Below are 24,283 nucleotides of genomic sequence, written 5' to 3'. Positions count from 1 at the left end.
CTACTGAACCTAGAATGGGAACCCACAGTCTCTAAACCAAGATTTGGAATATACAACAGGTGCTCTCATCTCATAGCCAGCCCTTGCTCAAGCAGTCATCTTCCCATCATTGGGGGAAAAATATGCACAGAAATGGAATTACCCTTTCCAGAGTTTGAAGAGACATGGTCTGGGTTCTTTGTCATCTTGCTGTAGTGAAAGAAGTTAATGTGAAAAATGAGTCCTCAAAACGGGAGAGGTGCTTTACCAGCAACATGCCATCCTGAGAGAGAAAGGAGGCAGCAGGGCTCAGCAGAGCTGGCAACTACATGGCACTGGGTGTTAAAGAGGTTCCTTTTCACTCAGTTGCCCATAGCAGAGGCTCAGGCATGGATTCAAAAAAATTCTTCTAAAATAGATAATTTTATTCCCTAACAGTGGGTCTGGCCCGTTTTGGGAGAAGGTAGAAATGGTGGAGTCTGTTTAGGAGGGATGTGGGACAAAAGTGCTTAGGAAATGCTGGGCAATATCATAATGCATTCAAATGTCAGGTTCAGAAAGAAAACTCTTGCTGCATATTTAGGCAGTGAGCCAAGATGCTGCTTGGTGCTGAGGGATATGAAGGATGCCTACATATAATATTCTGATATACAGATTCCTGTAAGATTTCAGAGAGATTCCAGCAAGAGGCAACACCATTTCCCAGCATAATACAGCTATATACAGAACAGCCTTTAGCTGATGTGTTCTCTGCATGCCTACAATAGTAAAACATGTCTAAAATACAGTATTTTTTGCTTAGAATACTGGTGTGTCGCTAAATTGAGATGTTCAAATCCTCATCTGAACCCTTTTAAACCAAATGTAGCTTTTATCAAAACACTCAGTGACGTTTATTTTCACAAATGCTTTCTCCACCCAAATTGAGCTGTTCTAAAATTATTTTGCTTAAAAAATGAAACAATAACAAATGAAAACCCCAGGAAACTTAACCTCAGAAACTTTTTGTTGTGACAAAACTTTTAAGTCACACTCGTTCTAAAACCTGACAACATTAAGACTTGTAAAATAACATTATTTTTGTCAAACATCAGGATTATAAAAGTTGTATTCTAAAAAATAATGTCTCAAACATTATAAATTAGGAAAAAGAAGCAGCTGAAGAAGAACATTCACACAACAGAAGAACATTTACACAACTTCAATGGTAGTGTCAGTAGTGCTCCTTCAACAGAATTTTTCTCACCAAATACTGGGTGGACTAAAGATGTAGTACTCTCGTTTTATACACAGGCATGAAATAAAGCCAGTTTTAAATACACAGCTTTGTGTATTTAAAGTTTATTTTTCATTGTGATGAGCTGGTTCTGAGCCTGTGCTTTGCCTGAAGTGTGGGCTGTTGCCAGGAGAGCTGTTTGGGCTTCACCCCTCTTGTCCAGCGTATTCCCATCCTCTTCTTTCTGCTGGCACCTGGATTTCTGGGTGATCCTTTATTCAGGAGACTGATTAGACTATAAACTAACCTGGCTAAGAAAGAAAAAAAATATGGATTTTTTTTTTTTTTTTTACATTAGATCAGTCACTTGCTCCTTCTCACCATTTGTCTGTATAAATATTACCATCAGTGTTCTGAAATGGTACTACAGCCTTCATCTGCACCTGCTGGTAATGACAGATTAAATTGACCATGTAACTGCAGCCTGGGGAGTTGTCTCTGCTGCAAATTGCAGTGTACTGTACCGGCACCTAGACTAGCGATAGACACACTTTTTTGATATTTTCCTTCTCAGTAGTCTGCTAAGAGGAAGAAAAGGACAGGCTGTACTCCTTTTCATCACGTGAGTATGAGGCAGGTGATACCAGAGAGAAAATAAATTGCGAGCTTAAAACTGTGTAAAGAACAGTCTGGTTGTTACGGAGGCCAAGTAAACTCATCAGGCATTTTTGGATAACGCTAATATAGTATCTGAATAGGTATGGGCCATATGGTATGTGAACCCAAATTGCCTTTCTTATTTTTAATAGAAAATTTGAAGACAAAAGTACATGATGATCCATAATAAATTTTGAGATCTGTTGGTCCAAAATTTTTTCAGTTCTTCTCTGTATTAATTACTCTGGGGTCATGTTTACAGGAGGGTTAATATTGCAGTACTGCTCTCACAACTTCAAGTCGTGAATCAGCCTTCTTGAGACACCTGAATTAAAAAAAATGCCTCACTATACTTTTCTTTTAGTCTTTATAATGTGACTGTCTCTTTTGTTTCTTGGATGCTCTTCAGTAAAGATGTTTGCTTATGGTGTGTTGTCATTAGGAGTCATAATTAACATAATTTATAGTGAATAAACAAGTTGGTTCTTTGGAGCTGGTATTTTAAAGAGGTTTCCAAGATGATTCAGAAATACTCCACTAGTTTACCAGTCAGACACATTAATTTCATTAATTTGATTTTGAATGTAAGCAAAGGGTATAATCTGTGAGTTGTTAGTAACTGATGTAAACTAGAGCAGTTTTCCTGTGTCAGTTCAGGCCGGTGACCTGCATGATTGGTGACTTCCCACCCCAAGCCATAGATATGGAGCCTGGCTGGCCTGACACCCTGCCCTCCAGGGAAGGTAGAATTTACCACTTTTACTTTCAGTTTTTCAAGTATTTTTCATCTCTGTCCTTGTCAGAAAGGTCCTGCTCAGCTTTTCACCTGTAATTTCAGGTCCACTTTTGAACAGGCAAATAATCCAGGGATCCCATTGCAGGTGGGTTTCAGGGCTTTATCTAGCGTGTAGTATTTCTTTCTAAGACTTTTCCAACAACCTGCTGAAAATGCAAAGGAAAGAGCTTTCCCCTGTCACAGATCCAGTGATACAGAACTAAACACAGGCTATAGCACTTTCCTAACTCTTCGGGACACGTGAGTACATGCAGAATTAGATATATATTGTGTATCAGAAAATATCCAGAAACAGTAATAGATTATTGGCTTCAAAGTAGTTTTTGGAGCCTGCTTCTAAATCAGATGATCTCCAGTAGTTCTGGAGAAGCCAAGGACTGTGCTCCTGTGGCAGTGAAAGCAGAATAGGAAATTTAAATTACTCTTTTGCTGCCTTGAAGTCATTGTCTAAGATTAGCCCCGTCAGCGCCTGGCTCTCTGTCCGTCGAAGCACAGAAGGAGGTGCAGCCAGGGGAATATCACCAAGGCTTTTAAATACTGTTGCTTGGAAAGTCTTATTAATGGCTGTGTATGAGATCGATGCGCAATAATTCTTCCAAGCAGCATCTTTTTAAAAGCCTTTAGCAATCTGTCATCCTCATCTCCCTCCCCCCCTGGTTAGAAAGGCACATTAGTCAGGAGAAATCGCACAGCCCTGGGAAGTTTCGAGCTGCATCCGCTGATGCCATCAGGAAAATGCGACTGTGCAGGGGCACAGGTGCAGTTACACTGACGGCTGCTTCTCATCCTCGGCTCGGGTCACCCTGGAGGGACAGGCGGCAAGAAACGGGGAGGCAGGCGAGATTCTGTCAGGTGCATGGGAGCAGTACCGAAGAGAAAAATGGAATGCTCTCTTCCAGGAGACAAAGATCGCACTGTCTGTGAGTGTTAGCTCAACTTCTTGCAAGCTGTGTTCTGAGAGAGGGGGAAAAGATTTCAGTACTGTTTATTTTGTTCTGAGTTTAACCACCTGTTCAGCGTATCTTAGCCTTTGCTGTTGCTGGTAGAAATGTTTCATCTTTTTTTTTCTTTAACTGATAATTCATAACTTGTAGTTATTTTGGAGGTGTTTTAAGCTCCCACAGTTTTTTTGGCATATTGGAAACCTCAGCTTTGGAAAAACATATCCATGTGTAAGAAGAGATTTTTAAGCCTCTGATTTTGTGCAATGTCATTAAATATTACTTTCAAAGTTAATTTGCTGCATTAGCTATGGTTGGAAACTAGAGCAGGTGTTTACCTAGGCAGTAAATTTTATCGTAGTAAAGAACGTCGGGTGTGGAAAGCCCCTGTCTATAATGGAGAAATCCTGAGTCATTTACTTCATGATGCATCAGCAAAAATAATTTGGGTGTGGCTTTGATTTTCAGCTGCTATTGTAACAAGACCATGAAAGCTAACCGTGTCTTAATCCAATTTGTGATTGTAAAGGTTTTTCTCAGAATGTGCACAGAATGCCTCACATATTTAAGTGCAATATCTGTGCTTGCAAGGCTGCAATAGTTGTAAGTATTTGAGTAGATATCTATCAAAATAAGCTCTTTTTTGAGGCTAGGAAATTCTTTACTGTAACAACCTTTCCATCATCTAGCAATACACAAGCTTATATATGCTTGAATAGCTTTTAGTGTTTAGCTTGGTTTTGATTTTGTAGTATTTGTTTTTACTGTAGGCTTAGAGTTGCAAACACAATGCTTGATCTTCAGTTTAAGTGATTTTTCTGTTTTTAACCAAATCAGTGCTGTATGGCAAGTGGCATTAAAATAAGCATTGAGAAGGGGTTAAAGAACAAAACTAATTTAGTGGACTGTTCTTAAACTGTGTGATATATCTTGGGTCTAGAATGAGACTCAACCATTTTCAACAATGAGAAAAGGAGAGTTATAATTAAATATATATATTGGAGTGAAATAATTTTTATTAGTATGGATCTAAAATAAATATGATCAAGTAGTTATGAATGAGGAGGAAAGAATTTTCTTTCTTGATTCTGGAAACAGGAGCTTATATAAACCTAGTCCATAATATAAATGTCTAGTTACGATTGAATGGCTTTGCAGTATGCCTGACTAGTGAATTAGAAAAGTCATAGAAAGATAATTTGGTTTTTTGTTGTCAGTCTCTTCTGAGTCCCCAGAAAACCCTAATTCTTAAAATTTTCAGAAAGTGTATTTCTACTTAGAACATTGACTGTTTCAGACTACCTTGCTTCACTTATTAATAGGTTTTTCCATGTCTAATCTGTAAGAAGTGTACCAACGAATAATGGCATTTTGTGTTCTGGCTGGCCTGGAGCTGTTTTCTGTTTCTAGCACACATTTTGGACAAGTAGTATAATAAAAAAATGTCCTGGCTGTAAATTCCCTGGCCTGTCTCTTGTGTCTAGGTGGTCTCAGAAAGTAACTTAGAAAAATAAGAAACTTAGAAGAAACTTCAGAAATATATACAGCATATTGCTGAAAAAACCTGCTTGGTATCCTCACTTGCTTTGGATAGTATTTCCCATCAGTAACTGGTACTATGATGGTAACATAACAATAAGCTGAATTATTAATTTTTTTTTTTTCTTCTCTACTTCATAAATGATTCATTGCCATGTCATTCTACTAGAGACAACTAGAGATAAATAAATGAACTTGTCAAACATGAGTAGTACTAACTATTATGGTTATTTTCTAAGTTCAGAGTGGCTGAAAATATTAAAAAATACAAGGAAATAGACTCCTCTGGAATAATACAATGCTGTATTGATAGGAAGATGAGATTTTGTATTTTAAATTTCCATTTCATGCTGTCCACTGAAAGAACCTTGCTGTCGCTTTACCTGATATTCTAACATAAAAGCTTTCTCTCAAGTCTAAATTATATACACATTTTAATTGCAGAAAGTTTTTACATGTTTTTACAAACTTCGTAAAATCAGTTGCTCTTGTATTTACTTTTATTTTAATGTTTGATTGTTGAAAAAAGGAATGCATGAATTTTGAGCAAATAAAATTTGGAGGAAAAAAGACAGATTTTCCCCAACCAAGAAGCAGATTTTTTTAATACTATCATGACATTCGCAGGTGAAAACAGCTGAGCCTGGCAGTGTTGATGAATGACAGCATGAATTGAAACCAAGGAACTTTTCTTACAGTTAGAAGTGCATGTGCAAGAATATGATCTGTTTTATGGGAAAGAAGGTATTTAGGAGTGAGAGGCTTGGGTAAGGGTGCAAGCTAGAAATTCAGAGCTATAATTTGTAAGAAATCAGACACATTATGAGATTTAATTTTTATTTTTGAAGCTTTGTGAAGGTGCTTTGTGAGCATTAAGCATTTGTAAGCATTAAGTATAATACTTCTGTCTCTTGTATTGAAACAAGCAGTATATAGAATATTTTAGTTGTATCATACTGCAATTCTGTAGTTGCATAATTAATAATTTTCTAATTCTTTAATAATACTGGAACATTTGTGTGAATGTTCACATACATAAAATCTACCCTTCAACTTTTAAAAATTCCTTTACTGGATTTTCTAGCCGTTACTTACATATGTCATGGGAGGAATTTGCTACTGACTGTTGGAGACATGCTCAGTGAGTTACACAGACCACACAGCTTTGCAAATGACAGGCTTGTCAGCATCATTTAAATTTGCGCAGTATCTAGGACATTAAATACAACACATAAATAGCGTGTGGTTTTATCTTAGCATGGGCTAATGTATGTATGTCATCAGTGATATTTGTAATAGAAGAGGAGCGTAATCTTCACATTTTCTGAGCAAAATAGGAAGCTGAGTGCACTACAGAAGAGACCTCACTGTTGCTGGAAGAATTTTATGATCGGTTCATTAAGGTTCTTAACAATCTAATTTCACAAGGGCCTCAACCCACTTCTTATTCAGTGCTTTCTTTACCCACATCTTACGTGCTGCTAATGGATTTAGAAAAAGTGACAATGGTGGTTTTACTTATAGCATTTACTTATAGCATTTACTTATAGCATTTACTTATAGCATAAGGGATTTTAGTCACGGCATAGTTCTTGTCATTTAAATTAATAAAAAATGAGGTTTTCCAATGTGTGCTTCAGTTCCGCTAATAATCTTTTAGAAAAGAATGGGGAAGAGGAAGCGTGTGGAGCCAGAGAAATGTGTTAAAGGAGGATTATTGTAGCCTTAATACTTTCTGAGAAACTGAAAGAATAGAACCCTTACCTACTTGAAGGAATATGTGACAAACATTTAAGTTAAATGGTAATCCATTATCATTTGCTACCTCAATAATCAGAAAACTGATTTCCAGTTCCAAGCAGTAGTAATAATAATAATGATGATAAAATTATTAAAAAATTGCAAATCTACCCATAATGAGACCTTGTAAAAGCCTTTGAACAGTTAATCAGAAGGCATCTATGTGAAACCTAGTAAGGTGCCTGTATTCTACCTTTATTACGAGAAGTAATAAAATTATTTATCCTAGTCAGGGGCTAAAGTTTCATTAACATTTGAAGAGATGGTGTATTTTTTACCATTTATGTAGAGTAGAAAATGTGCTAATTACAGTTATATGGAAGATTTTGATGTTGCCAAAAACCCAGTAAGAGGGAAGGACTGGGCATTTTTACATCTGTGTAGTATTTCACTTACTAAATGTAGCATTCGGGATTTTAGCTACTTCTCTCTGTCTTCAATCGACAGGTTCTCTGTTTGTGTTTCTCTCTACCTTCCGTCATCCATTTTTGTGAGGAAATGGAACCAGTCTAAAGAGCATTAAACCAATTTTCTTGCGCAGCTTTTAGAAAATTTTCTCATTGTGGAACCCAAGGCACTGAGATACTAATGGAGAAATGCCTTGGGATATTTGGATTATTTTGCCAGGTGTCTATATGTAGGTGAGCACCAATAAGATACAAGAATGGTCATGTGTCAAATGATGGCTGGCCTTGCTTGTGACAAGTATGATCAAGATGATGATCAAGATGCTGGACAAGTATGGCCAAGATGATGGACAGGTCTGTGAAGAGATACAATTTCTTTGGAGTCCTGCCTGCAGCGAGCATCAAAATTATGATTTTGAATAAAACGTTCTCTGTTCACCCACTGGTTTATCTATGTGTCTTGGTCTAAGTAGGAAAAATTCTGGCTGGTTCTGACTGAAACCTGCCTGCTGCCCTGCAGCCTCTTGTGTTCCAGATGTGCTGGCAGTGCCCAGCCTGGCTCTGCGTGAAAAGCATTTTAAGACAACAAGGTTATGCATATCCTTTCATATTCTGTGTTTTGTTCTGAAGTTATTAAGCAAATTTAACAGTGTGTTAAATAAAAGAAGTACTCTAGTCTATTATATTTCTTTTCCATTTTAATTAAATAATTCCAGTAAAGTTCTACTTAGAGAGAAACATACCTTATTTCTAGCCAGTCCAGAACAGCACATTGTTGAATTAGACTTAGACATATTTGAAAAAATACTCAACCGTGGAGGAAGGGTACTTGGAAAAATGACAGGATTGAGTTGTCACACTGGAAAAATTCCCCCAAGGAAATGAATCACTAGAACCTATCCCAGCACTTTGCGCAATCACCGTCATTGTGAGTGAGGGGAATTGTCTCTACCTCTGAGCTGGTACAAATGTTTGAGTTTCAGGTAGTGACTGGACACTGAATCTGTTGTGAGTAACTCAAGCTGAGCATGCAAACGTATGAATTTGCATGCTTTAAATAGGTAAGAGTGATCAAAATAGCATTTTAGTGATAGGGTTTAAAAAAATCCCTAGAGGCAACAAGTTAGTTTGTTCAGCTACTATGAATGATTGCATCAAGGTTTTATTGTATGGCAAGCCATCATTTGAGATTGGGCCATGTTGGTACATGACCGTAGGAGATGGGCCACCAGCAAGTTAATAATAGTTCATGTAACAATTTGTAGTAGATGTTCTTTTGTTTCTGCAGACCTCCACAACTGCACATTATTTACTGTAAAGTTCTTTTTAATTACAGTATTTTTGTTACCTCATTGGTAGTATGTTCTAATTCTTAAAATGGTTTGTGTTCTTCCTGTGCAGTTTGCTAGTGTTCGCATACTAGTGTGGGATGTTGGTAAAATTTTTCAGAGGTCAGAATGAATCCCTAACCAACTAGGCTATTTAACACTGATTTCTGAGATATTTTTCTTGAAAAACAAAGTCTCTTTACATGTCCTGAGTAGAACTGGAGTTAGCGTAAATATCCTTTACATCAAATCTATCATAGATACTGCCACATATGTGCATGTAAACAGAAAAATAAGAGTTAAGTAAATCTAAATATCTGAGGCAGATGACAACAAGAAATTTCACAAGTCTATATAGATAAATATCTAAACATGTAAAAACCCACACTCTGTCAGTCAGAATTCCATACTTTCTCTAAGGAATTTAATTAAGGACTTTTTGTAAATTAGTAGCCAGCAGCTTAAAAAGTTTGTGGGTTGGTTTGTTTGTTTAAATAACTGTGATACCCTTTTGCCAGAAGTTCCAGTACCATCCCTACGTTTCTTATTTGTTTTTCCATTTCAGTAAAACCCTCTGTAGGTACCTAATCAGGTCACACTGAGGCTTAATTTACTGAAGTTTGAAACATGCTCTGGTTTTAAAGTTTGTTTCAGTAGAAGCAGTTCAAAGTATAATCTATGCAGTTTTTATAAACTTTAGGAAAACAGCATCATTAAGTGTTCCAGAGTCACACAATAATATTTTAAAAGATGTTACCAAATACATAGTTTATTTATTGAAAACATGTCAGTTATAATCTAAAGAACCCTATCAGGTAACGTAGAAAAAAAATTGCTATGGGAAAAGTTGATTGATTGCGTGCTCATTTCTTATCATATAGTTTTGTATGTTGACTCTCTTCCAGCCTCTTTCATTATGGTCAGGATAAAACTTAAGGGAGATAATTAAAGCAAAATTTTGACTTCATTGCTACTAACTGTTGGGGTTTTTCATGTTGTGTAGAGTCACGGAGTGGTTTGGGTTGGAAGGGACCTTCAAAGCTCATCTAGTCCAACCCCCTGCAATGAGCAGGGACATCTTCAACTAGATCAGGTTGCTCAGAGCCCCGTCCAGCCTGGCCTGGAATGTCTCCAGGGATGGAGCATCCACAGCTTCTCTGGGCAGCCCATTCCAGTGTCTCACTACTCTCATAGTGAAGAATTTCTTCCTTATATCTCATCTAAATCTACCCTCTTTCAGTTTAAAGCTATTACCCCTTGTCCTATCACTACATTCCCTTGTAAAAAGTGCCTCTCCTGCTTTCTTGTAGGTCCCCTTTAGGTACTAGAAGGCTGCCATAAGGTCTCCCCAGAGCCTTCTCCAGGCTGAACAACCCCAACTCTCTCAGCCTGTCTTCACAGGAGAGGTGTTGCAGCCCTCTGATCATCTTTGTGGCCTTCTCTGGCCTCCCTCCAAGAAGTCCTTCTTATGTTGGGGGCCCTGGAGCTGAATGCAGTACTGCAGGTGGGGTCTCATAAGGGAAGAGCGGAGGGTGAGAATCACCTCCCTTGACCTGCTGGTCACACTTCTTTTTATAAAGTCCAGTATTGGCTTTCTGGGCTGCAAGCATATGTTGCCGGGTCATGTCCGATTCTTCATCTACCACTATCCTCAATTCCTTCTCTGCAGGGCTGCTTCCAGTCCCTTCATTGCTGGTTACGTGGTGGCTTTATTCACAGTTGCGTTTTGTGGGAAACGGGGAATGATTTATAACATTGTGGGGTTTTTTTTCCTCATTTTTCTTTTTTAACTCTCTTTCAGAATTCCCCACTCTACCAGTATCTGCAGGATTTGGGACACACAGATTTTGAAGTATGTTCATCTGTGTCGCAGAAGGCAGAGCAATGTGCAGCAGCGGAAATCCAAAAAGAGTGGACTGTGCACGCTGCCCAGAAAGTGAGCACTCTCCTGTTCCTGAGTATTTATCTTCTCAAAATAGAACCGCATTACTTCACAAACAGGGAAGATCAAAGAGGATAAAGATCAATCTCTTACTGTATTTAACCCCCCCTCCCAACAAAAAAAAAGAAAACAAACAAAGAACCCCAACCAGTTGTCATATCTTGTCTGCAAATGTGTTTGGAAATACATGGTTTGCCAGCATAGCCTGAAGTGTTTCTTTGCCCTTATGTAAGCTAGAGAAGCAAAGAGGCTTTGATAGTGAATTTTTTGAGTGTTGTAAATTATCTTATTTACTGGCTATTATTATGTTAGCTTAGCGTTACATTCTGGGAACAAAACCTGTAATTTTCTGGAACAGAATATTTATAGTTCCCAGCCCTTCTTAGGCATTCAGTTACTAAATATCACTTACTCTGTGACAAAACATGTAAAGAAAGGGGATTTCTGGAAAATATAAATACAGTATCCAATCTGAACAAGATAGTAGAACTGTGCTTAGGTTATGCCAGTTTTCTAACAGTAACAGCTGACAGGGATTAGCTCAGATTTCTTATTTCTCTGTTGTTCTAAGTAAAGTCTTGTGGATTTTTAAAATACATTTTGGTATTACAATTGAGAATTTTGCCATTTAACATCTATTACGGCATACACATTTTTTGTTTTCCTCATTAAAAATAAATGGTAGTTTACTTTTATTGGTAGTGTATGGGCCATGTGACTCAGATGAGGAGCTATAGTGTTTGTGAGGAAACTTCTAAGGCAGCAAATATATTGAAAATTCAGTAGTCAGTCTGTCTTCTCCTTAGCACCTAGGTGGAGCGTGCAAACAGCAGTCATTTTCTGCCCACCTCTTTCACTTCCACAGTGGAGAGCTCAGTTTTCAGTGGACATGCTCCAGCTATGTGCTAAGCCAGGAAGAAAAAGAGGCCTCTGTGCAGATTTCTCTGTCCTGGCCACTGCAGGCTGATGTGGGCAGCACCTCAGCGGTAAGAGCCCAAAGCAAGCATTCATGGGTTGTGTCGTGATTTAACCTGAGCTAGCAGTACAACCATGATAGCCGCTTTCTCCCAGTAGGGGAGAGAATCAAAAGGGAAAGGAGAAACTTGGATTGAGATAAACACAGTTTAATAAAATAACAAAATAGTAATAAACTACTAGTAAATATATGTATATATATAATAGAAATAAAAGATACTCAAGGCAATTCCTCATGAACTCCATCCACACAGAGCAGCCAGTCCCCAACAGTGAAAAAAGAGGAAAAAAGCAGAAAGGCTCAGAGGCCTCTGCAAAACAGCAAAAGCTGGACTAAATGTCCTGCACCAAAAGCTCCCCCAGCTCCGACAAAAAAGAGCGAAGAGAGAAGTGAGATACCGGAAGAGCCAACTGGAAGGACCCAACTCTCCTGAAATAATTAGCACTATGCTGATGGGATGGAATACTCTTATTGTTCAATCTGGATGTCAGTCAAGCTCTGCCCCATCCATGCCCCCATTCCTTGCTGCCTCACACCTGTGGGCAGAGCACTCAGAATGGCCTTGGCTCTCAGACCAGAGCAATTAAAAACATTCGCTCTGTGTGGGGGTGTTATCTCTTGTTCTCAAACTAAGTCCAAATAATGACTGCACTAGCTATGAAAAAGAAACGTTTCTAACCACACCAAGAAAATTAACTCATTTTCAGTCAAAGCAGCACAGTAATGTTTACAGTAGTATGGTGTACTCTCAAGGACTGACATGCACAGTCTTTGAAGCTGAAGCTTAGAAGTCTCACTGTGAAGCTTATTCATCTGGCAGTATTCAAAGAAGTGTTGGTAGGCTCATATTTTCATATAGCGATATTCATTTCAACCACTCTCTGTATAGACTATATAAATTTCCTCACACTCTCATTAGTCTGTTTGAAAAGACAGTGTAATAAAACATAAAACATTTTGCTTTGGTATTCAGTCCTCTTAGAGTCTTTCATCATGGATAGTTGATGTTTACCTGTTGGGCAGGTACACTGCGCTCTTTGCTTCACAGCCTCAATCCCCAGTTTCTGAGGTTTATAAACTTATAGAAGTGTGCCATGTCTCACTTCTCTCCTACCCCACTTTCTGATCAGAGGTGACCACGTAGATAAGATACAGGGTTCATATCCATTGAATAGACCAGTAAGTACCACGGTGTGCCCAGCACATGGATTAGACAGAGCCTGTAAAAAATAGTCATCCTATAATAAGAATCCCTAAGTTTAGTGCAGTTCAGATGTTCTCTTGTAGAGTTTACAGCTTTTCTAAGAGTTCAGCAATCCTGTAGAAAAAAATTACGAAGGAGCTTCATATAGAACTCCAGTCTCATGTGCGGAGGATTTGTGAGCCCTTGAAAGAGATTAACTACGGGGGGGGAGGAGAAGCGATGCTTGCAGTGTTGCCATGCTTCCTTGACTGGTTTCTCTAATGCAGGATTATTTTAAATTTAATGAATAAATTGATTTCTAGTTACTGTTGCTGTGGCTAGCTATTGCATTTGTAATAACAATTGCTTCTATCACTGGTCGCAAGGCAAGGCTGAATTTAATTCCGGGATTAACTCGTAATATTTTGTATTTTAATTTCAACTACCTTTAAAAGTATTCTTGGAAATATTAGGTTCACTACCCTTGATTTTCAGAATTGTCAGCTGGCACTCACCATAATCCTTAGGAAACCACCTGAAAATATATCTTCCCTTTAAAGCTGTTGGCAGTTTTGTGGTACATTTGAATTGAAGATACCTGTTCTGCTTTAGTGCAGGAAGACTTTAATTAAACCACTGTTAATTGAAAATTAGAGTGATATATTTAATTGGCTGATTATCTGTTCATTACTATGAAATAATGCATGGACTATCGCTTGTTAGCTGCATTACTTTGTTTTGCATAGTTACTTTTATGAGCGTCAGTAAAGCAGTGTGATGCTGTGTTGTACATAATTTCCACTAAGTTTAATACAAAAGTGCTATGGGGTTAAGAACCTCAAAAGCATTAAGATACACTGCTTTTAAAGGCCTCGATTATTCTATTTTTCCCTCTCCCTCCACCTCAAGCATTTTACACTTAGTTTTATTGTGTTGGGAGCAAGTCCTCCAGCATTGTGTCAGATGTAGCCATAATTCATCAAGGTTTGCCTTGCAACATGAAGGGAGTGGGTGTGCGAAAATGGGCCATCCATTTCTGACAAATACTGGGATGACATTCACATTGTCTCATCTCTGTCTAGACAAGGATACATGGTGGAAATAAGGAAGAAACCTGCATGTAGCTTCTAGTGATAAAATGTAATAGTTTCTTCCTGCTGCTGTTCCAATACCAGTTTGGGAACATTAATACTTGTCTTTTGTAATCTGATGTCAGAAAGTCTGTTTTTGTCATTCAGTTTCTGTGTTCCATTTTTATAGGGTGTCTCAAAAGGAAGGAGAATGAGGTAGAGGCAGCTGGCCACACATTTAAAGTAGTAGACTAGATCTGAGGCTTTGTTGCAACTTTTTATGACATACAGGCAAATAATTTACATTCCCCTTCAATCATTTCCTTATTTTTACAGGAGACTATTATCATTTCCCTTTTCTCACTGGCCTAGTCTACTGAAATTATAAAATGTCTGGAAAACAAATGGTTTGTGAGTTCTGAATATGTACCTACCCACGGTTCTAATATAAAATGATCATAGTTGAGGCTTAGTGTAATGCAAAATATAATCACAGGGAGTAAATGATGTTCCATGCTGATTGATGCCTAGTATGTGTGTATTATTTTCCTTCTGTTCTGAAAAGCAAGTTTACAAATGCCTTAAACATTTTGTTAAAAGTATTAAAACTGCAGTATTGCTTTGAGTTGAGATTGTTTACTCCTCTTGTATTCAGTCTAGTAGGAGTCAGATACAATCTGGTGATATGTAGCAAGGTTTAGGCAAGACAAAGATCTAGTTTGGGGTGTTCAGGGACTGAAAAAGCAAATCTGGGGGAAAAAAAATAAAATAAAAGAGGTTTTTACTGACTGATACAAATGTCACTGCTGTGTCTTGCTGTCCTGCCAAGCAGAGCACATGGTTCAGCCTTCATGAATCGCAGAGGCATCAGCTGAATTTGAAGCATGATTTGAATAGTTTTGAAGGTGTGTGGTTTTGGTAGGTTTTTTTTAAACTGGAGCATGGTCTTAATGAACATTGAGCCGAAAAGCTGTAAAGGTGCTTCAAGATTGTGTTCTGAGGGCTGATGAAATGCCAAGCGCCCACCTGAGGGAGTGTAGAGATGTGATTTAGCAGGGTAATTATAGGTGTGGTGTTCCTGGCTGTAACCAATCTCTGGAGAAAGTCACAGCTAAAGTTCTGGTCTCATGATCACTTGGCACTCAAAAGCACTGTTGCCAAGAGCTCCTAGACCTCTTTTCTGGAGTTAAATTCTGCTTGATCTTTAAAGAGTGTGTTTCTTCCCATTTACATTTTTCCTTTCTCACTCATTTTCCTAGACTGCCATGCAGATCTGAGTGTTTAAACTGATTACAGTGTCACACCTCATTCCATCTCAGATGTGATAATATTTCGTCACTAGAACAAGGCTGGTACTGGAGGCAGCTGCTGAGGGTTGTGTTGGGCCTGTGCAGGTAACCCGGTGTTGAAAGGCAGAGGGACCAGTCCTTTGCCTTTGCCTAGGGCTCCCACCCACCTAATGCTAGCTCTGGGTAGCTGGAAGGTATTTAATATGTAGCATTACCTTCTTTCTGAAGTGCACAGAATTGAAAGGTGCCAATGCGAATGATGATATTATAGATACTTGTTAGTTTGCCGTTTCAGGTTCATCCTGTACAGAAGAGAAATAGTCCTTAGAATTTGATTTTAGATTCAAATGAATGAACCTAAAATGTGCATGTCCTCTGCTGTTTTTTTAAATGTTAGGAGTTATGCATCTTTGTTATTCAGTTTACAGAGAGTTTGACTGAGCCTTGTTCTAAAGTTGTAAGAAGAATACTCCAGAAGTGTTGGCAACATGACACAACTTGTCTGTTGATGAAAGTTGTTTTACTTGTCAGTAACACTCCCAATGGGAGTGCAAACTGTGAGACACTGTTCCAAGGATCAGAATAATTTGATGAGTTACTGTGCTCTTCTGGGTCACAGCCCAAGACAGTGGGTTGTCTCGTTTTGTGTTTTCAAGCACTGACATGCCTGTTGAGTGTTTATGCAAGCTCAGATTTTTATTTTTAAACTAAAACATGGAAAATAAACAAAAAGATTGCTTAGGTATCACACTGTATGTTTTGTTTTGTTTCAGGAATTCCACAGTCTAGTTTAGTCAGCTGGCAGCCTTAAAAATTATCCTTGGTGAAGATTTAAATGTTCACGATAAAAATTCAAGGACTTAAGAAGACTAAGCGTTTGAAAATTGTAGGCTCCAAGAGGCATAATTTTAAATTGTGAATGGGCAACTTTTTCTGTCCTCTGCTTTCAAAATACTGGGAAAGGTGCTTCTGAATGAAGTAGCTGTCTGCAACTCAAATGCAGAGCAAGGACTTTTGTTTAGTTAATCTCAATTTTCTACAAATTGTAATTAGAAAATTTTGTACTATTTTGCACCACTTTACAAGAAACTTGGAGGATAATCTAGTGCTGCAGTTTGTGACACTCTTCTTCTCTTCCAACTTACGTCAGTGCCCTTGAGCAACATCAAATATGATCACTTGGATTTATTCCATGGTCTCAGGAGTGTAGATTGCTGGGATAGCTCCTCCTTATAAGCAACGATGATGTCTGTGTATCGGGAAGAGTTATCATTATGAAACTCCTGTTATTGGTTTGTCTCTCCACTGACCTAAAAGCTCTTCGTTTTGGCATAGGTCTGCAATTCTAACTGTACACAGAAAGATGTGGCGTATGTAAAGAAACATTTGATTAGGCTACTTAAATGGACACTAAAGTAAGTTATTTAAAAAATTGTTCTATGAAGCATAAGGACTTCAGGGTGACAATTTCTGACATGACTTAAAGCCTTTCTGCCGGGGCTTGCTGCTTCAAACTTGTGTCCCACTGCCTTCAGAGGCCTGTCCGGCTCATCACAGGGCGAACTGCAAAGCTCCAGCTCCCGTTGCTTGGTTTTACTATTCTGTTTCCCATGTTTTACTTGGGGAAAAAACAAACAAACAAACAAACCCCAAAACAAAAAACAACCAAACCAACCAACCAAGCAACCAGACAAGCAAAAAAACCACGAAAGAAATGGAAGAAGCTGATTTAATTCAGACATTTTTAATACATTAAGCTATTATAATCTGCTTGGAGGTTTTTGTGTTTGTATTTTTTTTTATTTATTTTTTTTTTTTTTAATTTTGAAACAGTGTGCCACAAAATGTAAATACTCCACAATTAATTTTTTTTACATACATTTAGCTTGATAGTATTACATGTCAGCAGTCTGAAAATTAAACAGTAAGGCCTTAGAATTAATGAATTATATCTAAGTAATTATTTTGAGAAATACTTCCTGTCAGCTCAGTGTGAGGAAAGTAGATACACAGTGTGTGTCAAAACCTCAATTTTTTTTTCATTCAGTGGCTGCAAAATCACGCATCTATTTAATTATAATATTTCATACATCATAGTTTAGGAAGATACATGAGTAAGATGTGTGATAATGAAGAGTGAGTCCCTCATTGGTGTTCAAAATTATGTTTATAGCTCAGATGAAAGTGTGGATTTAGGTTGCATGGGAAACAGCATGGAAAGGAAGTACCTGATAGCACATGCTGGTTGGGACAGGGAGTTTCTGGAACAGTTCCTCTTCTTACAGTCACTCTTCCCTATGAGGACAGTCTGAGAGAGTTGTGATTGTTCAGCCCGGAGAAGAGAAGGCTTTGGGGACACCTTATTGCGGCCTTTCAGTGCTTAAAAGGGGCCTGTAAGAAAGATAGGGACAGACTTATTAGCAGGACATGTTGTGAAAGGACAAGGGTAATGGTTTTAAACTAAAGGAGGAGAAATTCAGGCCAGACAGGAGGAAGAAATTTTTTACAATGAGGATGGTGAAACACGGGCCCAGGTTGCCCAGAGAGGTGGTAGATGCCCCATCTCTGGAGACATCCCAGGCCAGGCTGGACGGGGCTCTGAGCAACCTGATCTAGTTGAAGATGTCCCTGCTCATTGCAGGGCGTTGGACTAGATGACCTTTGTAGTCCCTTTCAGCCCAAACTATGTTATGATTCTAGGATGCCCCACCTCTTTTCACAGCTCCTCCAGAGCCTTGTCCTCAAGCTGAGGTGGTCTGCCAAGGAGAGGTTATTCCTGTCCTGGTCTTTTACTTTTCTTCAGTGCCTATCCGCCATTTAACTTCACTGCTTGGTTTTATCTTCAAGGAGAAAGTCCTTCCTATCAATGCGGTAGCTGCCAACTTGAGATCAAACTAATTCTAGCTGTAGTTATTTTTAACAGTCCAACATAACAGTCCATTATGCTCTGAATAGGTGGGGTTACTGAAAGCTTTATTTCACACTCTTGTGTACAGGCAAACTGACGGGAAGCAGATGTTCCCTTAGCATGCTCTGAAGTCAGGCCAGACACAGTAAGCGAAACTTCCTTACAGGTACTTGGGTCTGAGTTAACACAAAAAAGCAAATGCAGAAGTAAAGGAATTGTCTGTTGCTATTTATTTGGTTTTGCCTTAGGGTTATTTTTAATTGGAGTAATTTCTGTTCCCTTCAGCAAAGCATCCTGTCAAAACTAGTTGAGTTCTTTAGAAGCTGGTTTCCTTTTCCACAATATAAGAAAAATGATGACGTACTTCACCGACTGGTAAGTGATCACTTCTTTTTTTTTTTTCCATTTCCTTTCCTAATCCAGAAGTCTTCTTCTCCCCTGTACCTTATCATCTGAGCACCGTCTTTGGTCTGTGTTGTTGGTTTTGGCTCTAAGATTTTTACTTATTCTTCAGGTAATATTGATTCTTATTTTCAGAGTTACCATGCCAGATGAATTTGGCACAGAAGAGCAGGAACAGTATCAGTAGCCAGGTTGGGGATGTTCAAAATGTGGAAGAGAGATTACAATAAAATGTGTGAGAAGTTAAATACATTCTTAAAAACCGAAAGGAGTTAACCTACCATGCAGCTGCCCCCTTCGGTGGGAGGCAGTGTGGAGATGCTGACTGAGAAAGTTCACTTGTTGCAGCCTCGTGCCTCGTTCAAGATAGAAGCTCCAGACCTTCATCCGAGTGTTGCTTCACCCTCTGTTTGAGCTTGTTAGCTCAGGTGTAGCACCACTACCACCACCGTGCAGCTGTACAACCCACGGAGCCAGCCTGACCTGTTCGTTTCTGCTCTGCTCTCCACAATGCTGCTGCATTTGAGAACAGTGAAGCAAACTGAGACACCTCTGTTATAATGCTTCAGCACAGTGTTACGCATTAAGGGCAGACGATATCTTTATAGTGGTCTGGCTAGATAACATGTAATACCTGTATGTTCTCATCTCAGCAATTCAGAAGCAGGCTGTGTGTCCATCTGCCTCACCAGAAGTTGTATTCTCCTGCTCCTGGATCCTGCAGGAACTTTTAGGACCCAAGTCAGACTGTGTGGGGTAGACCTGAAGGGTGATAGTTCTACCCCAGATAGTTAAAAATAATTTTATTCTGCCTTTACACCCCTTCTCTGCAGCACCACTTCCTAGCCAGTTCAGTCTCTAGCCTGGCCTTGTCTGAGATCTGCTTTAACTTGCATCCAGCTGCTTCAGGTTCCTAGTCTAGTTTGCAAATGTCACACTAGTCAGAATCTAAGAGTTAGAATTTTGATTTAATTTTTTTTTCTACTACAATACAGGGATGATGTGTTCAAATGTAGCTTAAAAATGTTGAGCAGCATGAGAAATTAGGGGGTTCCATTTTTCAGAGAGTTCTGCCAATTCCAATTGCTATGTCTTCTGCTTTATCTCAAGAGGACAAAATTCCCTCTGAAACCTCTCAATACTGATCTTTGGTTGACTTTTTTCTTTCTCCATCTTCCCCTATGAATCAAAGGTATTAAAAGCTTTTTTTAGCCTTACTTTCTTGAGATGGAGACACAACTGAAGAACATGGAAAACATGTTTCTCCTGCTGGTTGCTGCAGTAGGGTACTGAAATGACACAGGATGCATCGGAGGAGGGCAGAGTTTCCTCTTGCACAGTCCTGAAACAAATGTTTTCTCATAAAAGTAGAATGCAAGTTATCTCAAGTGACATCACTGTATGGAATTAAACTTTTGAGTAGCTGTCTTACTGTTTCATAAAGAATCTCATTCTGTCAATGACAGAACTAAACAGATTTAGTACTTTTGAGTTGTCAAACTTCTGTTAACAGCTTCTGTAAGAGGGCTTTACAGGAATATTCTCCTTCGGGGTTTGTTGTGACATTCATAACTTGAAGTGTTTTATAATTATAGTTTGGTGCAGTATGCAAATTAAAATTTCAGGGGGCTTTTCTGATGGATATATTTGTCTTCAAGATCTGTGTATTTGTCTTGAAGAACTATAGCTGTAGGAAACAAATTTAGTAAATGTTTGTCATGGCATCAAAGCCACAAGTAACTCACTCCCCACAGTTTGCTTGGAGTTCAATGAGTGTGAGGTCTTCAGAGCCCCATGCTGTTTAATGTTTGGATCAAGTTCCCTTGGGAAAGGCACAGAATCCTGCAGGAGAGGCCTTGGCAAGCAGCTTGAGTCCAGTGCATTGACCCTGCTGTGATTAAGTGTCCACAGGTGACATTTGTTAACTAATTTGTAATATCTCTTTTTCTAATTTTTCTTTGTTAATGACATAAATTATGTCATGACATTTAAAAAGTGTTTGCCATTTTATTCATGATCTTCTAACAGATATAGTATCTCTCTGATTCTTTTGATTCCAAATATATATATTGGCATAATCTGTGGCATGTTTCCAGGTATTGTTACTGTCTAGGTTAGGTCTCAAAGTCAGTGTGATGAATCCTGCAGGTCTGAACTGTTAGGTAGTATGTGAGTTTTTGAAGTTAAGCAAGTTTAATAAAAACAAAGTAGCTACTTGTGATATATCCGAAATATTCCTGTAGTCCTTGGGAACAGATTGTTGTCAATGAAGTGTAGATTGTCTGAGTGTTTTCCTTGTTCTGCTAACTTGATTTTAAGAATTTGCATATTCTTTACTAATGCCTGTTTTTTTCTCTTGCCTGTTTGTGGTAAGGATGTTGGATTTCGATTTGACACGCTCCGTACCATCCTGCAACAGGAAGTTCTGCTGCAGGAGGATGTGGAACTGATTGAGTTCCTTGACCCCAGTATCCTGTCTGCAGGGCAGTGTAAGCAACAGGAAAATGGACAACTTCCAACGCTACGCTCCCTAGCAACTCCTAATATTTGGTATTGTACAGAGAATATCTACCACTGTATTCACTGAGAAACAAACAAACAAAAAATGTTGTGTGTTCTTTGTATAAAATGCAGCGATAAAGTCACCATTTTTTTTGTCAGGTCTTTTTGAGTTGTCAGTCCACTGCTCCCCAAATTTATAGATAAGCATGTTTTTTTCCCTTGGGCATTTTATTGGAAGAATGAGTTTTAATCTGAGATAGCTACATGAACTTAAATGGATATTTACAAACTCTAATCCATGCTATAAGGAAGAACTAACATGGTCGATTAATTAATGAATTTTGAAAGCTATACAGTGGTGATTTTAATAAATGACACATGATTGTGTAAACTGAATTGGAAAGTGTTTTCTGTGCTGTGGTCTTCATAAAGTATGTTGATAGTAGAGGAAGGCAGTTAATTTTCACAGATGTAGAACACCATACGTACAGACTAAAGAATATTTACATATGATGCATTCAGAGGCTGGTGAAATTCACCCTAGAATACTGAAGGAGCTGGCTGAAGCAGTGTCTCAGCAGCTGCCACCTGTATGTGAAAAATAACAAGAGTGGTGGGTGTTTTGACAGAGTGACTTATGGAGAAATGGACAGGAATCAGTAGATAAAAATAGCTCACAAACCAGCCCAGTGCTGTGTTTTCATGCATATGTTAGGAAAAGAGAATTATTCTGAAACACAGCAGGGTAAAAAACCCGACTGTTTGAGATGTAGGATGTCATTACTGAAGCTCTCTGTCAAACAAGAGAACTTTCTAACCAGATTTGTCCTGTGGTTTGTCCTGGTCCTAGCGCTATTCATTGTTTCTTTAGCTATTCAGATGATCAATATGCTTACAAAATCGGTGAATATTGCTTAGCTTACAGATGACAGCAAGTTTTTAAGTGTTTTGGCAGAATGGAGTTCAAAAGTCGCTTAACCAAGTGGAGAAATATTTTGAAATCAATAGAAAAGTCAATAAAGACAAGTGTCCAATGCTACACTTGGGAAGGAAAAATCATATTAACAAACAACAAAGTGGTGAATCATTGGGCAGGCAATGCTACTTCAGAAAAGGATCTGCACAATGTTGCAGAGCATAAATTGAAAGAGTCAGCAAATTATCAAAAAATGGGAAATCTCAGGTGGAATCCATGTTATATGCAGGATACAGGGGTTTTATTTTTCTGCCTGTTTCCCTAAGCCTTGTGTTAAAACTACAGCATCTGGTTTGGGATGCCACGACTGGAGAGGCGTAGGTAACTTGGTTTCAGTCCAGAGAAGAACAAGAAGAATAATAAATTTAGAAAATGTAATCTTTCAAAAACATTAGAGTGTGTTAGGACTGTTTTGCTAAAATTGAGGTGGGATGGAACAGTGTTACAATGTGTAGAAGGTAGTTAGTAGAAGGTGGTTATCAGTTGTTGTTTGTTCTGTTCAGAAAAGGGAAAAATAATGCAATTAATTTGCCAATGATTCAGATTGGACTTGGGGCAAATCTTTTGAACTCTAAAGATACTTATGAGGTAGAATAGCTATCTGGGTGGGTTTTAGAGTCTCCATTTTTTTCTTGTCTATTTCTGATGATCTGGATTAACCAGAAACTGAAAATGAACAAAGTGAGCTCTTAAATCCCTTCCAGTCTTTTATTGTTGCAATTAATTTTTTTTTGGGGGGGGATTTTTTTATTTTTTTTGTGTACCAAGGGAGTTACAGACTGTGTGTCTGTCCTTTTCAAGGACATAGTTAATGGCCCGAGGACATAGTTATATATGTGTAATATTTTAATCCTGGACATTTGCTGAAACCTGTCAATAGCCCTGAAGAGTTAACACTTGCAAAGCTTGTTGAAATGTGACTACAAAACTGTCCAGAAAATAGAAACCCAGAGATCATGTCTTATTTTAGAAATGGGAAAGCATTCCTTGTGAATAGTTCCAAAACTAAACACAGGATGCACAGCTTTAAGGGGTGAAGAAAGCGAATATTTGTCATTAAAAAGATCCTGAAAAATTAAAGCTGTTTTACATCTTGAAGCCCATATCCTATCTAACACTGTGAAGACTCTCATAATTTTACAAAACTACAGCTAAAATACTACATATGAAGCAGAGTGTATTTTCTAGCAGCTACAACTGGTTTTGTTGCATTTTTCTAGGTGAAAATAACGGCTTTATGAAGTTTTCGAAATGTCTTTGAGAAATAACTGAACTGAGATACTAGTAACTCTGTTCTTTAAGGATTTTCAAAAACTGCCAAATTATTCAAAATTATTATTCAAGCCATTTTTACAAAAATGTGTTAAAAACTAGTAGTGCGTTGCTGTCCAAGTTAAATGAGTCAGAATCTGGAAAAAATAAAGCTGGCACTGCTTGAGGGTTCTGTTACCAAAAGAAACATGCCCTTCCCTACTGTACTCTTGAACCTGGAAGTACAGATATTCCAGTTCCTACCCACCCTGCCTTATAATGCTGAGTAGTCATTTTATTTTCTTTTTTCTATTTTTTTCTTTTTTTTTTTTTTAAGTCATATATGTAAGAGAAACTGACCTTTCAAAGCGGTATGTTATTCTTTTACTCGGGCCATTAACAAGCCGGATAAATGTTTCCTTAGAGTATACTGACCAAGCAATATCACGTACATATACATCTAAATCTGCTACTAGGAGTTTTTGGTGTTTATAGCTGCCTTCAGGACCTACATAAAAGCCCTGTGGTAAGGTGTCATAATCTCAAATGTGACTGAAAGCTTCGTGATTTTCCCACTTGTCTGACCTCAGGAATTTGTGGCTGACGGCACTTTCTCTTTGCAGGGATGTCTCACTGTTGCTTGCCTTTGTAAGTGCGCTGCTTATGCTTCCTTCGTGGTGGAAGGATTCATCGTGGCCGCTGTGGGCAATAGTTCTGCTTGTCTATGTTGTCTTTCGAGTGTGGGGCACATGGAGGACAGCCAAGCTGCAAATGTCCCTGCGAAAATACTGCATCCAGCTGGAAGAAACAGTGGCGAACAGCCGAGCTTTTACTAATCTCGTGAGGAAAGCTCTACGACTCATTCAAGAGACTGAAGTAATTTCCAGAGGATTTACCCTGTGAGTCTGTATTTCACTTTGTTTAATATACAGATCCATTCAAGCCAGCCATCTTCTAAAATTGTCTTGTTACACCGTCTCCCATAACAAGTGGAATTACAGAAAAGCATAATACTTTAAGCTTTTCATTTACATAAAATAGTATAATTACTTTTCATAATAAAAATATGAATTCTAACAAGTCAGTGTTAAAACCCTGAATCCTGAAGGAGAATTAAAGTC

The 24,283-nt window shown here is 38.4% G+C and overlaps 1 protein-coding gene across 4 annotated transcripts in view; it reads left to right on the top strand.

Moving 5' to 3' along the window:
• Positions 1-24,283, top strand: part of VEZT (vezatin, adherens junctions transmembrane protein) — a 68,251-nt gene that overhangs the window by 4,602 nt on the left and 39,366 nt on the right. For all 4 annotated transcript variants that reach the window (XM_082068723.1, XM_082068724.1, XM_082068722.1 and 1 more), the window contains exons 2-5: positions 10,465-10,599; positions 18,317-18,406; positions 20,808-20,983; positions 23,786-24,061. In XM_082068723.1, coding sequence (XP_081924849.1) covers positions 10,465-10,599; positions 18,317-18,406; positions 20,808-20,983; positions 23,786-24,061 — 677 coding nt within the window. The remainder of the gene's footprint in view (positions 1-10,464; positions 10,600-18,316; positions 18,407-20,807; positions 20,984-23,785; positions 24,062-24,283) is intronic.

Source organism: Streptopelia decaocto (assembly GCF_964273445.1).
Source record: "Streptopelia decaocto genome assembly, chromosome: 1".
In the NCBI taxonomy this organism is placed as follows: domain Eukaryota; kingdom Metazoa; phylum Chordata; class Aves; order Columbiformes; family Columbidae; genus Streptopelia; species Streptopelia decaocto.
Note: the sequence above shows the minus strand (reverse complement) of the source record. Positions and strands in the feature narration are given on the sequence as shown.